At 43.9% G+C, this 16,883-nt stretch overlaps 1 protein-coding gene across 1 annotated transcript in view; it reads left to right on the top strand.

The window, feature by feature from the left end:
• PTP4A2 (protein tyrosine phosphatase 4A2) overlaps positions 1-5,382 on the top strand; it is a 30,754-nt gene extending 25,372 nt beyond the window's left edge. Inside the window, exons 5-6 of the mRNA XM_073317565.1 lie at positions 1,463-1,537; positions 2,778-5,382. Of these exons, the coding sequence (XP_073173666.1) occupies positions 1,463-1,537; positions 2,778-2,886 (184 nt within the window). The 3' untranslated portion in view covers positions 2,887-5,382. The remainder of the gene's footprint in view (positions 1-1,462; positions 1,538-2,777) is intronic.
• The last annotated feature ends 11,501 nt before the right edge of the window (positions 5,383-16,883 follow it).

Genomic DNA, 16,883 nt, shown 5'->3' with positions numbered 1-16,883 from the left:
CATCCAGTCTCACAAATGTAAACAAATAAGTTCTGTAAACAAATCGCTACTTGTCCTACATGCTGGGAACAAAGAGATAAATACTTGAGATGCTTCTGTGATTGGGGTGGGAGACTTATAAATTCTTAAATAGGTATAATGAAAAGACAGAAAGGTGGGATAAAGAAAAATCAAGAAGAGTCATGTAAGTTGGGTTGGCTGGTCTTAACTTGGTTGTTAAATCCATTTCTTCCCTTAGGGGAGAGGTGAAATGCTGAAGCAGGGAAAAACCTGAGTAATGCAAAAACATGGCAATTAACATGATTTGCTACTCTGTTCTTTGTCTTGTTTCCGTGTGAGGATTTTTTTGGGAGGGGGAGAAGGGTGGAAGATGACCACAGATTGTAGCTCAATTAAAAGATTTAAAGCCCTCCTGCTTCTTGCCCAGCATTAAGTCAAAGTGTGCTGACAGTTTGACATCTACTGTTATTACAGACATGAGTTGGTAGGTTTATTCATTAGGAATGACCTTTCTGGTTTTTCTCTTGGGTTCCTTTTTTTGTAGAAAGAAAAGGAAGAACTTCTTGTAAGTTTTGCTTAGGCCCTGGGAAGCACTGCATTTATGCTGCTTGGGAATTGAACCTCAAATGTTGTCTGTTCTACTACTTACGTTTTTAAAGTGCATTTAGTGTTTGTGGGGTTTCAGACTGACAGCAGCGAAAACTGAAGTTGCGTTTATCCAGGTGCTGCACAGCAGTGACGGAGCAAGCTGCCCTGCCAGAGTTGTTCAGTTTTGTTCCTGATTAACTGTAAGGGCAAGTAGTTCAGTTTACAACCTCTGTTCAGTCCTTGACCTCTCCTCTGCCACTAAGGTGCAAGTGTAATTGTGTGCTATTGCTAATATGAACAACTGAGCACTAGGACGTGGACTCAGAGCATCATCTCCCTTCACATAGCACTCCTGAATCAGCCATCCACACATCCTTCCCACTCAGCTGGGTTGGTTTCAGAACAGTGACCTGCAGGGGAAAATCTTATTCCATTGCCCCTTAAGTCCCACAAATAACCTAGCAAAAGGAATAAGTGTCAATGTTGTCATTTCAAAAGCAGTGCATCTCTTTGGTCTGTATGGGATTAAAGCTGTGTTGTAACAAGAAGTTAAATGCACCAAAGATGAACCTCAGATTTCTTCATGGCCAGCAGAGTACAAAATTATTTTATAGTAAAAAAGTAAAGAATAAAAATCCATTATTACTATTTCATGGCAGACACTGAAGGAGCTATTGATTTTGGTGCTGGAAGCAAAGCTGTGTGCTGAAGAGAATTTTACATTAGATGCTGCAGGCAAATGGCTTGCTGTAGGTAAAATATTTAAAGACAGGATACTGAAGCTGTTTGTTTATAGACTAATATGATCTATTTTGAGGGGTTCAATACATTGGTTCTCTAGACTGTTAACATAAATACTGATTTCTCTTTGTAGGGCCCCTGTCCTAGTTGCACTGGCTCTCATTGAATGTGGAATGAAGTATGAGGATGCAGTTCAGTTCATAAGGCAGTAAGTAAAAGTAACCAGCTCTCCAGCACGTTTCCCCTCTCCTATGTCTGTCTATGCAATTTTATCTTTGTGTTTTTAAGAGCAATGTGCACTTGTAGCAAGACTTCTTAAACTGCTGATAGTTTCCCAGTAGCTGTGTCCTGCCAGTTCTGGGCATAACTTTAATGCCAAGGCTTACACCCTCCTGGGTGTGGAGGTTGGGGGGCAGGGAAGAGCCAACCTTTTACATTTGCTTGTGAATTAAGGCACTGGTTTGTGACCCAATGCATTTGGAGTGAAAGTAAAATGCTAACAAAAGAACTTAGTAAAATTCCTGCTTGAGGTGGACACTGACAAATTACTAAAGAACCAAAACCAAATGTAGCCTGGCCAAGTACCATAGCAGCATGACATTCTATAGCTCTTGGGCCAAGCAGCATGATCAATCTACAGCAGGAACCCTGATGGTCTCATGTGTGGAAGGGGCACAGTCTGCTTAGGAAATGTTGGCAGCCATCCAACATGGAAAAAAGGCAAAAGTGGTGCTTGAATGAGAGCGAGCACAAAGTTCTGGTGTTTTTTGTTATAGCATCAGATCTTGAAATGAAGCCCACCAGGTAGGAAGATACTATACAACCATGTGCCAAAACCCTGCTTTGTGTTGCTGTTGGAGCTGTTGTAGGGTCTTCAACTGCCTCCCTAATCCATCTCACTGTCAAGAGGACTTTCTTGGTCCTCCTAAATTTTCTTTCTTGATTTCCTCTCACTACTTCTAGCTTTACCTCTTTCTTATTAAGCTAAATTACCCTCTTTGTTAACTCCCTTCAAATATTTGTATTTAGTTGTCATGTCTTCACTTATCTAATACTACACATGCAGACATCACATTAATCTTCAAGGGGCGGATGGAGTATCCCTTATGTCATTCAGCACCACTCCTGCTTGTAGGAGAGGCAGTGGACTCCAGGGAAGCTAAATCTCCCAACCCAAAGGCATGCTGTAGTCTGCTCAGTAAGATGAGGGAGGGGGAAGCGTTTTATAATCTATAGATTTAACTAATTCAGCTCTACAGATCCCGAGTTTCATGTCCCAGTTAAGATCTCCTTTCCTAGAGGAGACAGTGGATAATGAAGTGAGCCAGGTGACAGTTCTGTGGGGCTGGAAAAACCTTGCAGCGAGCAGCTATCTTCTTTGAAATATACACAATAACTGAAGCCGTACTTTTGCAATTGATATGACGCCTTCATTCTGTTTATTTTAGGAAAAGGAGGGGAGCTTTCAATTCCAAACAGCTGCTTTACCTTGAGAAATACCGACCTAAGATGCGATTACGCTTCAAAGATACCAATGGTCACTGCTGTGTTCAGTAAAAGAAACCTTAAACAAAGGCTGAAGTTATCATGGCTGTTTTCTGGACTCTTGTCACCTGGAAATGTGAATCTGGAATCAAACTACGTCATCAAATTAGTGGTGGAGTCAATGCTCCTCAGCCTCTGTCCTAATGGTGGTGATGATTTAAAAAAAATAATAAAATTAAAAAAAGAAACATTTCAGTGAAGGATTGTTTTCTCCTCAAGCTGCAGTTTGAATATCTGCCAGGAGAAAATCAGTTTCTGAACCTTCTGTATTTTTAACTTTTTTTAAAAAAATAAAATAAAGTGAAGTTTATGTCTAAGGAAAACCAGCAGAGCATTGGGTTGTGCAGAAGCCATTTTCTTGGTTTGGGGACAGTGCTTCATAGTTAGGTCCTGGCATGTGGAATTTCCTTTGGGACGTCCTTTTTTTTTTTTTTTTCCTCCCCCTCCCCCCTTATTATTATTTTTTTTTAAATTGCGGTTTTTTCCCCTTTCCTTGCTGAGAGCTGGCAGACAGAAATAAGGAGGAGCCTTTGTTGCTGTAGGTGAGCAGTCTGACAGCCTTAAGTCCCACTGGGCACTTTTCAAGAAATATAGTGGTGGTTGTGTTCTGTGTCTGTGTGGCATTTAGACTTTGCAAATGACAGGATGTTTTTGGTAGTTTTCTTTAACTGAAGACTCTCTTTTTCTAATTGGTGGAGGTAGTATTTTTTCAAATAATGCTCTGTGTGCGTGTGTGGGCATGTGTGCGCGTGCTTGACTAAATTGTACTTCTCCAAAAAACTTGTCTGGGAAGTTAACTTTCTGCTATTTGGGTAGAAAAATTATTTCTTGGTGGAGGAAGATTCAGACATCCATAATCCAGAAGTGTCCTGGTTAACTAAAAGATTCCAGGCAGGGAGTTTTTAACTCCTCTGTCCTAAGAAACAGAAAGGCTGTTATGGTCATTGTCCAGATTATCTCTGCCTCTTTGAACATAATAAACCAGGACTTGAAGTGTCTCATTGGTACTGCCTGTGAGGCTCAGATAATATATATGCAGTTTGGTCTCTGAATAAATGCCTGGTTATGGGTATTTTCCCAGACTGGTCCTCATGTACAGTTCAGTTTAATTACTGATTGCCTTGTTCTTTTTTTCTTTACCAGGCTCTTTCTGAGAGAGAATCACTGGTTACACACCAACAATGCCTAATGTGCATACACTGTCAGCAGGCCGTAACTTACGGGGTGGGGAAAATGCTGATTTTGGGGGGCAGGGGCTGGAATGTATTGTTTGAGGACCAGTGCAGTATTTTCTTTGCAGAGTCATTGCTGGGTTCAGTGCACTAATCAAGACTAGTAATTTGCACTGCCTCTGAGAGGTCGTTTCAGTAAAACTGGTTTTACCAAATGAATTGTAATGCCAGCTTAGTGTTCTGCCACATTAGCAATCTTGTGTGCTTTCAACTCAACATTGTGTTTGTAATAGTGGTCAGCCGCTGAGGACTTTGAACACAGGTTTAGGATCGTCTTGTCTCGTGGTCTCTTGCTGTGCAGCACCAAAGGCTTTCATTTGTCTGTCCCAGCAGCAGTGCCAGCAAGTGCAGACTGGTACCCCCTCTTTACTAATACCTCAGATGCTGGTTATGTGAACTGCCTCTGTACAATATTGTCCTAGTCCAAAGTTTTTTTTAATTTGTAACCTAACAAAACTGCATAAACACTTTCAGAAAACACATAATGGATTTTAAAATTCTATTTCTAGAAGTGTGTTTAAGTTAAAACAAAAAATGACGGTACTACTCAAACCTTCCCACTTAAGGACATGCCAAAAGATCCCGCTGTAGGTTCACGGCTATAAAACACTGCACCCCCCCAAAGCTCAGATACTGTACCGTGACTTGAGCTGTATTAATGTAGTAACAAACTCCTTCCTGCCTTAAAATGTGTAACGTGCTCAATTTTTGTGTGTGTGTTGTAGATAAAGGGGGCACACAAGAGTGCGTGATGCTAATTCCTACTTGTTAGGAAAATAATTGGTAATGTTTGATTCTGCGCAGGGGTACGTAAGGCTCTAATATTGCCCCCCACCCCCGAACGACAAACCAACATTTTAATTATTCTCAGTTGGATTTTTGTTTCTGCGAAATTAAAATCTTTGATTTTGAACTGAATAAAGTATTGATAGCTGATTTCAGTTTGACAAATGAGAGATGTCAGACTGGAGGGGGGAAAGTGTTGTAGCCAGATTGAAAACCAAAGCCCCAGACCCTTTAAAGAACAATAAAAAACCCTATTTACATGCTCTGTGTATAACTGCATTCCTCCTAGTTTTACTTTGATTTATAATATATTATATTAGCTTGTACTATGACCTTGCAACCTTAACTGAATTGAGAAAACATGATAAAGTCACATGGGTGCACAGACTCGTAGACATGATGGGGAGCTTGATTGTGACTGGGGTCCAACAGGCACAATAGCTGGTTCAGCACTTGGACATAGTGCAATAAAGTTCTTACTGTAAATGGCTCTTACCTCTGGTTCCCAATTAATTTACTCATTGCATAGATGTTAAATTTTGTTCTTTACCCTGGTTCCTAAACGGATTCAGACCAATCTGTCTACAGACACTCCTTCTTAGATGGTCTGATGACCACAGTTCAGCAGCGAACAGCGTGAGCTTGCTTGTGACTCAGTGAGAATTTGGAGGCACGGTTCCATCCTGAAAAAGAGGAAGAACTGCTGCAGACATCAGCTGTTTCTTTCCCCCTAAATCACCTGGTTTAAAAAAAACCAAAAACCATGAAATCTCTGTGCAGCCTTTCCAAGTGCTGTAAGAAGATTTGTTGCAAATCTCTTCTTGTCTCCTGAACAAGACTAGACAATGTGCCACTTGGCAGTGTGTGAATTAAAACACTGTCTGGGACGACACGGGGGAATTTCTCGAGCCTTGGGTCCTAATCGGTTTCATTTAATTTGTAGTGGAGCTCCATAGAAGAGATGTACAATTGACTTATGTAAGAAGAGTGCTATTTTCAAAGCTCCACAGATAGAAATTTGAGTCAGCTTTCCTTTGTTGCCATCAAAGCAGATGCATTACCCACAAATCAGTATCAGAGTTCTAATTTTTATCAGATTTTCTCACCAGTGCATTAATGCAAGGTTTCAGTCCCCAGTGGAGATCAGATAATAAACGACTCTAGCTATACTGGAAGCTGTGTCTGTGAAGGTTCATCTCCTCTTCCTGTGTGGATAAATGTCTTTTATATAATGGGTTTTAATGCAAAATCCTGTCACTTGTTTCTGAAGGACTCTACCTTTGGTTACCATGCATGAAAGAGGAGCACATCATTAACCAAAGCTTAATCAGCAGAAAAAGATAGATTTCATTGCAAATTAGTTATATGAACTTTATATATTTCCTCTTTGTGGCAGTATAAGTTACCTGTTTCCTCTGTTTCTGGATATTTACACATCCATTTCTGAAAATGCAAACACTGATATTTTCTTTAGCTGGAGATTAACATTTAATTGATTGAGTATTTATACCATTCAAGGTAATGCACTTGGAATGGGGATGGTATGCAGTTTAAGGTCAGTTTGCATATGTAAATATTCTTAATTAAGCGTGAAGTATTTGAAATCCGCCAATTTTATGAAAGCTCACTTTCTAATGCTTTTAGTCAAAGGATTTTATATTAGACTTACCATTAATACCTGCAACCCCAAGACTGAGCTCAGTAAGAACTTTATACATAGATATAGAGCTCGGCTAATCTGTTACTTACAAAATTTGAAGTAAAATGTGGAATGTAAGATTTTGTCAAACCTGTCAAAATGTATATGACCCTAGAAATAGGACTGATTTGCATATTATAGTCAACAGCAATGAGGTGCCAGCTGCACGTAAAATATTTATGCTGAATAGTACACACTAAATATTGCCTGAATCATGGTCTTCATATCTAATATTTCTCTTTTCACACCTGTGTACACTAGTATCCATATTGCTGCCACTGTAGAGGGGCATCTGCACTGGCAGAATTTAGGCTTCACTGTCTCATCCTTGGCTCTATGACATGCGAGTAAAAAGTTTGCACCCTGCCAATGTTATTTGCTGTTTACACTCCGAATTTTTCCTGTTGCTGGTATGGCCTCAGAATGAATGCTGGTCTCAAAATGAAGAAAAGGAGAGACCAGTCTTCTCTCACCCTGTCTGTCTGTGTCTGTAAAGCAACTAGCTGGACCTGCCGAACTTCTCCTCCTTTAAGTGTTGTGAGGATCCTAACCCATAATATTTCTGTTATAGTCACTCTCCTTACATTAGGCATAATTCCCTTCCAAACAGTAGTACTGCTTGAGGGACCGCAGGGGTAACTGCATTTTATGCTCTAGGACAGAAGTTCCCAAACTGGTCCGTGGACCACCAGTGATCTGTGAGCTCCAGTCAGGTGGTCTGCGGATAGTTCCCTCTAAGGTGTGCACCTGGGGGGCCGTACACAAGAGAATGGCCACCTACCTAAAGACCCTGGAGAAGAGACACGTGTAAGGTGAGGTGGTGGCCTTGGGGGGAATAAGGGGTAGGTGGGAAGGGGCAGTGAGGTGAGAAGAGGGGGTGGGGGGAATTTGGGACATGCAGGGCTGTGGCAGCCAGAGAAAGGACTTTCACCAGCTCCAGGGCTACAGCTTCCAGGGGGAGACCCCCCTCCTTCCCAGCCTCAGCTCTGTGGCTGCTGTGGCGGGGGAAGAGACCACCCCCCCCCCAGCCTTCCCAGCCCCAGCTCAAGGGCTGCCATGGCAGGGCAGAGAGGGCACATCCATTGCACTGGAAAGGTAAGACTACTGATATTAAAATATGAGTTATGTGCTTTTATTTGTAGAACAAAAAAAGTTTTCTTTTTATACAACACTTTTATCCAAAGCGCTTTACAATAGTTTAGCTAATGGTACAAACAACATTTGGAAAGATCATTAAATGGTCGGCCGAGACCCTCAGCAATTTTCAAGTGGTCCGTGGAAAAAAAAACATTTGAGAACCACTGGTCTAGGAGTACTAACCTAGGGGCTCTGAAGCCCTGGCTCTAGAGAGAATGGGACTGGAATGCAATTATTCTCTACGCTACTTGAGATCATTAGCACTAAGTCTCCTTGGAAAAACACTTTTATATACTATTGCTGTAGACACAAGGGGGCTGAATTAAGATTACACAGACAAACAATTCTTGCGTTTCCTAACTTTTTGAGTGCTTGACTTTGCAACATTAATGTTTTTTGTTTGTAACTTAGCCTTTTTAAAAAAGCAAACTGGAGGAAAAAAAAAAGTCAATCAGATTGACACCCCAAGCTTCATCAGGACTCACTGACCTCTGCCACTTTGGCTGATGGAGTGACTGACAGTAGTACACACACTGGTCAGGGGCATGACACATGCTACTATTTGCGAAGGGTAGAGGAATGGTCAGACTCAAGAATCTCGGGTTCTGTTCCAGGCTCTGAAGGGGAGTGTTCTCTTGTGCGCGTAGACACTTCTGTTTCACTCCTCAGCTTGACTACTTCTTCTCTGTCCCAGTAGTGTCTTTCCCTGGCTCCACATTCTTGTCTATACTCAGGCTTATGCCAGTCTTTTCACCCAGCTAGCCCTAGTCTCCCATTTTGAGTTTGCTGTTTGAGTCCCAATCCTCTCTGCCACTAGGTCCTAGTCCTGGTCTCCCCCCCTCTCCCCCAGGTTCCTTGCCCCAGTCTTCCCCCACCCTGACTCTTTGAGAAGTGGCTCAATTTTGACACAACTGCATTTTCCAACAGAAAACTGTTCTGTTGGAATTTTTTGACCAGTTGTAATCAATTGCTTAATTGTCTTCATTTTCAAGCCCTTTATTTCCTTCCATCCTGCTGCTATGCACTCTGCTGACATCAATAAATTGCTTGCTTCCCCCCCCACCCCAAATCCCATTTTGAGTCTTCTAAATGTGTTGTTTCTAGCTATCTACCCCAGATGCCACCAGGGAGTGATAATTAGGCACAGAAAGCTAATGGGGTTAGTGTGAAGGGCTCCCCTGACAGCTGCTCATCACCCTGTTGGGTATTAAGGACATAAATTATGTGATTCTGAGGCTCTTTTCTCTCTGGTTCTAATTCACTAGGGCCCACTGGTGCATGGTGCTGAATGCCCTCCTCCCTATTGAATTGATAAAGGAAGAGGGCACTGCAAAGCTACTCCATGTCACACCAGCATGAGGTCAATTAAAGGGCTCCTTGGCTGATTTCTTTAAGATGGCTTGACTGTGTGTGTGTGTGTGTGTGTTTGTAGAACTGATGGCATTCAGGAATCCTTGACATGCTTGTGAAAGCTGAGCAGTCTTCTTTGGAACTGGATTTACTTCCTCCCCCTTTATGCTTCAGCCCTGAAAGGGATGTAATTAGCAATGTTTTGCACCTGTGTCTATACCATCTTTTGTTCCCAGCCCTCCTCCAATTTTCATGATAGCTCTGTGGACTAGGTAAATATTCATACCCCCATTTTACAAAAGCAAAAATGGAGGCACAGTGATTATATGCCTTGGCCAAGGTCACACCTCAACTCACGGGTGTGGGGGGGAATTGGAACCCAAGAGTCCTGCCTCCCGATTTCCAGCTCTGTCTACTGGACATGTGTTTCCAACCACATTTAAAATTCCACCAAGAGAGAAATTACCAGCAAAGTTTTGGTTTTGACTTTCTGGCATTGTCTAATCAATATGGGCCCTGCCAAAAGTAAATGCTAAGGTAATAGCAAAGATAAAACTTAGGTTGCTTCAGAATGGGGTTAGGTGACACAAGAGTTGAAATGCTGGACCTCGCTGGAGCCTTGTCTATACCACAGCTTCCATTAGCGGGGCTGTATCTGTTTGGAATTATGGCTCCGGGGAAGAAAAATCTGGCTGTGGACAAGAACACTGAGGGTGGAATGTGGCCCTTTGTCTGGAATAGCGATGACTGTTGCAGACAAATGGGGTGGGAGAGAAACAAAACCACCATGAAAAATGCAACAGAATTTGTGTTTCCATCTCACGATGCAGCTAGCAAAGACGACCTGTTGCTAAAATCAAACCAGAAGTGGGGATTGTGGCTGGAAAATCACCAATTCCTCCTCTGACATTTACCAAAACTTCTGTACTATGGGTGGGAGATTCTAGGAGCTGATATGGTTGTTTTTAAAAACAGTAAATTTCCTGAAACTTTCTTTTATGAGTAGGTAAAGACTCTCTCACCTGCTGCCAACATCCCTTGAGAAAACAACCAGCAGGGTAAGATGGTTTAAAACAAAACAGAAACTCCTGCTCTGGACAGTTAATCCATGGCATTTTTAACAGCCCTTCCTGGAGATCTTGGCTGGATGCAGTCACCTGCTTAAATAGAAAACCTTTGATTCTGTGCAACTTGCTCTGATAAGAGGTGTTCCAGTGAGATGTCAATAACCCTCTTCTTGCAGCTATTTCTCTGCTCAGTTCAGGCCCAGATTTAACTAAAATATTAGCCCAAAGAGCTTAAAACTTCTCCTGCTTAATCTAATCCAGGTGGCTCAGCCCAGTTTTATCACCAGCAAAGCCCCATCAGATGCAAGCAGGCGTCTTAAGCATAATCTTCTAAATTGGCTCTCTCCCATATGGCTTGCAGAAATTCTATCATTACATGTAGAAGGGAGGTTTAGATTGGACATTAGGAAAAAATTCCTAATTATCAGGGTGATTAAGCACTGGAATAAATTGCCTAGGGAGGTTGTGGAATCTCCATCATTGGAGATTTTTAAGAGCAGGTTAGACAAACACTTGTTAGGGATAATCTGATAATACTTAGTCCTGCCATGAATGCAGGTAACTGGACTAGATCACCTCTCGAGGTCCCCTCCAGTCCTATGATTCTATGTAGGAAAGATGTCTGATTAGTCCCATCCAAGTTTATCTGTTGAGAATCTTGGTGCTGACGGATGTTGGCTGATTCTTTATAGCACTGCTCAAAGCTATTGAACAAACAAAATATCCAGTTTCCAGCATCAGAGTTCTGGATAACTGTAAATTACTCAGAGGCCCTATGCCAAGTTGTCCCAAAACTTTTACTTTTTCATTTACAAATCTTGAGCAAAATTTGTATTTCGTGGGGTGGTTGGTCGTCTTTATTATTTGTATTACAATAGCACCTAGAGGTCCCAACCCAAATTAGGGCCCCAAGTGTGTTCAGCACTGTACAAACACAAATTAAAAGACCGCATCTGCCCAGAATAACTTCTTGTCAGGGAGCTGCCTAGTGAGCTGGCCGCCTGGCTCCCCGTGCATCTTGCGGAGCTGGAGAGTCCACCTCCCCACCAGGTGGGCAATCCAGGGAACCAGTCAGCTGGGAAGCCCACTGTCTGCCCAGGGAGCTGGGGAGTCCTGACAGCCTTCCACATGGGCTGTGGAGAAGCCTAGCAGCCCACCAAGCAGGCAGCCAAGGGAGCCAGCTAGCTGGTGAGCCTGCTGCCTGGGAAGCCAAATAGTTCAGGGAGATGGGGTGTCTCCTGACCCGGAAGCTGGGCAGCCTGCCAGGTGGGATGCTGGCACACTGGGCAGCCCAGGGAGCTGGGGAGCCCCAGGAGTTGGGCAGGCTGGCAGGAAACCGGGCAGGCAGGCAGTCTAAACGTTGTCAAAAGTTTCAGTGGCGTTGACAAGTTCCCACAGAACTCTTTGATCCCCACGAATTAGCATTTTCTGACAGAAAACTGTTTGGCTGGAAAACTTCCAGCCAACTCTAATCTATCCACTCTCACAAAGGGACAGACTGATGGAGAGAGATCTACTGACTGGCAAATCAGAGCAACAGATGAGATGAAATCCGCAGACAGATCTGGTGCTATGGAGGACTACGGACGGTGTCCCTAGCCTCTGTTTGCCAGAAGCTGGGAATGAGCAGCAGGGGATGGATCACTGGATGATCACCTCTTCTGTTCATTCCCTCTGGGGCACCTGGCACTGGCCACTGTCAGAAGCCAGGATACTGGACTAGATGGACTTTTGGTCTGACCCAATATGGCTGCTCTTAGATACTGATCCAGGTGGAGAAGATGAACATACAAGTCAGTGGAGAACTTGCTGTAATGCAGAGCACTATCTGTGATTCAGCCTCCTCTGCACTGCCATCCTCAGAAAAGTGCTTCTTCCAGGACCCATGAAATCTCTAGGCCACCCCTTAAAGTGCTAATATGAAAACAAATGATGGCAAAACCCACCCATCCCCATTCAAAAGAAATCCAGAAAAACACAGAAGCAAATCATGCAACTAATGACATGGGCTAATTATCAATGTGCAGTCACTTGCTTTTAGCTGCACCATCTCCCTCATCTGCCATTAGCCCAGGGCGGGGACCTCTTTTTCTCATATGCCTGTAACGCCCCACTTTTGGTGTAAGAATAATAATAATCCTGACAACCTTTACGAACACAGACTGGGATTCAAAGTCAAGCCCAAACCTACAGCCATGGGGGGGAGAGAGAGAAAGATCCCATTAAGAAAAATGTTGTCAAGGAAACTGTTCTCACTCTATGCAGCCAATAATGCACAAAGAAAATTCTCTCTGCTGCACAGCTCAGTACAGCATGAGGTAGGCTCCACAAATGTAATTAGGACAGCAGGAACTCAGCGTGGCTACAAAGACTTGTTTTGATTCCCATGTGGACTCCCATCCCAACCTGCTGTCGCTATTTTTTGAATCTTGAGTAACAAGCCAGACTTGCTTTCCTTGTATGACGCTGGCCAGAAATTTTAAATGGGAGAAGGGTGAGGAGGAAGGTGACATATGTTAGAACAGACTGGCTCTTGGTAGTGGTATTCTTCCTGCAAGCATAATTATTCAAGCAAGACGAATACCCTGCATTTCAGTTAATTTCTCTCCAGCTTGTGTTAAATCCATTGCAGGATGCCTTGCGTTTGACATTTACAACTGCCCTTAATGACAGTAAATTTAAACCCAACAGGGAAGCTGTGGATTGCTGCCAGGTCTGTAAATGCCACTGTATTTAGATAGGATTCCTTTAGGATCACCCCTGTGGGGGAGGTTACAGCCTTCACGATTGTACTAACTGGGACCAGGAGCAGTAAGAGCATTGATCTCTCTCGCACATGCATGCTTTCAGAATCCAGACTCATGTCACTGATAACCTGAGGTTGCTTCCTGGTTACTAGGTAATACCAGTATTCAAGGTGAAGCCCTGATTTCTGCAAACACAATTTTTCTTATGGATTTCCTGTCTGCTTGTTGTTAAACTGAGACAAACCTGCTCATTCATTTCAGGCCCTCAGACTGGAATTAAATTGTGTTCCCAGAGGCCCAGCAAAATTACCAAACCTTGTGCCTTTGCTTGGAAATTGTTTTTAAATGAATTTTAGTGCTCACAATAGCTAGAGGATGATTGAACTGGCTCAAATCAGGAGCCATGCAGTCGAGCATACAGCTCTGTGAGCGCACCTCAATATATTCCAGTCCCCCAGGCCCAGCTGTTCCAAAACTGTCAGGCAACATCCACTCCTGAGCCCTCACACCCTGTCAGTAATCAAACTAAATCCAGACCTACAATGAACTCCTCCTGTATTCCTGTCCTAGACACCTACACAGCTCTGCTGATGCACCTCACACCTGACCTGCAGCATCCTTTGTTTATCTTAGTCCTTGTTCTCTTCTGAATAGAGACTTTCAGCTGTGTCCTATTTTGCCAGATGGCGCAAGGTTTCTTCTGATGTGTCAAATATCAATTAGGGACCAGGGTGAATCGATTAAAACCATTTTCACTTGTAAATCCAGCACTCTGTAAGCCAGTCCGGCGCAGCTGAAAGATGAGGGCTCTAATCTATTTCCCCCACCAACCCTTTTGTATTTATTATTTGTATCTACTCCCTTTATTCCACCTGTTTGAGAACAATGGGTGATTGCAAGAGGGCAGCTGCTGAAAAATGCCACACGGGCTGGATCAAATCAGCAGGTGACATTTTTTCACTGTGATTCTCTTCAAGATCAGCTGGGGCTGCAACAAACCAGCCGCTCTTTCATTTACTAGAGGACAAAACTGCTATTACCCAGTCTTAGAAGAACAGATGAGTGGACTATGATTGCGTGTGATGTCCCTGTCTAGCTGCGAAGCGGCACCACGGTGGCAGTGACGCACCAGCATGTCGAAGCCAGGCTGCTGCAAGGTTCAAGAGGAGAAAAGGCATCTGGAAGGAGAATTTTTTTTATTTGTTTTTTATCCTTCAAAATCACATAACTATCAACGGCCTCTGAAAGCCTAGAGAGGGAACAGGCCGTTGCTTCTTAAAAGATCTTTACATCTGTCGTTTGCTTGCTGGATAGTGGATTCAAACTCTCTGCACTGCTCCCCTAAAGTACCATTTGGAAGCTGGGCAGACCCTCTCGTCTGTGGAAGGACAAATGCCAACAAGGGTGATTTAATTTTTAATCTCATAGCATTTTATTTTATAAATCTTGCTGATGATGTGAATCAGGGAAAGATCCAAAGTACGTATTAGAAGGGAATTCAGATCGCCTCAAAGGAAGATGGAGGAAGGCACTATTGTCAAACCCATGCATTCCAAAATAATGAGATTTGCATAAAAACTAACATGATTAAAAAAGACCATTTTGGGTTCTTTCTATTTGCATTCTGGGCTCGTAGGATCATACACGGGTCACATTTTCAAGCTTTACTCTGCAGCCATGGGGCTAGAATTGCACTTTTCTCTAAATAACAGCTGAGCTTTTCATGCAAAACTCTTAATTCTGCCTGCCATGGCTTTAAGAAAAAGACCACATATTGTGAGAGCTGTCAACACTGGGAAGGAGTCGAGAGGCTGCTAGAGGAAGGGAGGAATGCTTTTAGAAATGAGTAACAAACAATGAATTTTTCATCCTAGAACACCAAGCTGCTGAATTTGGATCTGGATTCACAACTGAAGTTGGCTGCGGAGGGGGGAGAGTTCAGTGCTGTGGTTGTGGATCCAGCTGTGTGTAATTTGCTGCAACCTGCCACTTCTTTCTGCTGTCCACTGAAGGTCTCACCTTTGCTTTCACTTGCTATGCAAAACACTGAGCTGTGGTTAGTGGTCAATGGCCATCTCCATTTTGCTTTCTGGCATCCCGCCCCTGCCGAGTAGTTCGCTAAACAGGTGTCTCTCCCCGCTTGTTTGATCAGGGAAAAGTTTCATAAGCTCTGGCTACAGTGGAGATGGAGACACCGTTAATGCTGCTGCTGTTTGGCAGGGAGAGAGCTCCCCTCTGCCTGCTCTTGTGCATTCTGCCCTTGTGCACTTTGCCTGGCCACCCTATGGGAATATCCAGGAACCTATCACAATGATCCACCAAGGTCTGCATCACCACTGACTAACACTCCTGACTGTGTAATGTGCTCCTGGGTTTGTTGGGGGTGGGGGGAGATATAGAATGGGTGCATAGCTTACAGCAATGGCTGGAAACACCAACTGTTTAAATCTCTCAATAATCTCTAGCACACTGGCCACCTTGACCACACACCCCTGCAACAAACTGTAATTGCCCTGCTCTCCTCCATCTCAACAGTACCCACCATGGTGCTCCTGATTCCAAACTGGTGCCCAGCTGATTGGCAGCTATCTGGGGATGCAGTCAGCTCCCAGGAGGCAATCAGCACTCTGTTTCACACAGTGAAGGAAGCTCTGACCCTTATGGTTTGGTGGTGCATTATCTGGGCTTGTTCACTTTCCCTATTCTGATCCCACCTTGAGACCAAGGTGTTTGCACCAGTCTGGGGCTGTGGTCCTGATCCAAAAGGGCCGCTGCATCCCATAAACATCATCTTCAAGCACTCCACCAAGCCAGCTTCTCTGGGAGGTGTGGTTAGGTGAATGAGTGTTGCCACAAAAACTCCAAAAACTGCTGGTCTTGGTCTCCGGCTGTACACGGATCACACCAGAACAGCCCCCAGAACCTCACTACAGCTGCCTTGCAGAAGCTCCAGCCTCAGCTCTTCTTGCCGAGCAAGGAATGAGAGTTGAGCATTCATCCCGGCCTCCAATCAGAGGACAGAATTAGCATCTATTTTGCTGATAGGGAGAAAAGAGGCCATCTCATTGATGCAAATGGGTCTGGGCTTCCTCACACGCAGCCCAAGATACTGCTTGGTCCTTCCTGCCATCTAGCAGTCCTGTGCTGATTCAGCAAGGCACTGAGATAGCCCAGTCTGCTCTTGCAGCAGAACTTTCTGCCTGATTCCTCCTCTCCCCAGATGCTCAGAGCCTGAATAAAATTGTCTCTGAGCATAAATACCCCCGGAGGACGAGTGGCAGTCCCCGGGGTCCCAATCACTCTGGAATGACATCATTAGGCCTGTAGGGGAACTAACTGTACATCTGAGCTTCCAGATCAATTAGAATCAACTCCTTGTTCTGGGCATAAAAAATATACTAGGAGCATTTGCCCAGTGGACCCAGCAGTGAATCAATTATGGAAAGTGGTTAGTGCTGTGCTGAGGAAATGCCTTTTAGCCACACAGCAAACAGCAGGTTTGTTTTCTCTTCTTCCTTTTTTGGCCGTGTGTCTGCCACTTGCTTGACTGGATCAATGCACCAGGAACCGTTCAAACTAATTTCAGCCCTGACTCCATCCATCACCCCATCCCCCTCCTGCCCTCACCCTGCTTTGCCTCTTTTAGCAGCAGACACACATTGATTCACATACCGCTCTCAGAGTTGCCTGAGTGCACAGGGGGTTTCTTCTTCCTTTAAAAGTAATTGCATTTAGGTACCAAGCCTGGGGACCTTGCGGAATTCCAGCATGATAAGACTGTTTGATATGTCCTGGTTTTCTGCTGTCCCCATCCCTGCTTCCTCTGTTGTAACCCTTGCTGTCCAGCAGGCTGGATATAGTTGAAAGGAAAGTACATGAGCTCCTAACCTTTAAGATCCCACACACCTCGGTGCCAGCCCACATCTCTGCACTCATTCATCCTACCTCTCGCCTAATTACTCCTCTTGTCTCCTTCTTCCACTCTTGGATT

The sequence above is a fragment of the Lepidochelys kempii genome, chromosome 19 (genome assembly GCF_965140265.1).
Source record: "Lepidochelys kempii isolate rLepKem1 chromosome 19, rLepKem1.hap2, whole genome shotgun sequence".
NCBI lineage: Eukaryota > Metazoa > Chordata > Testudines > Cheloniidae > Lepidochelys > Lepidochelys kempii.
The sequence above is the reverse complement of the archived record's forward strand: the minus strand, read 5'-3'. Positions and strand labels throughout refer to the sequence as shown.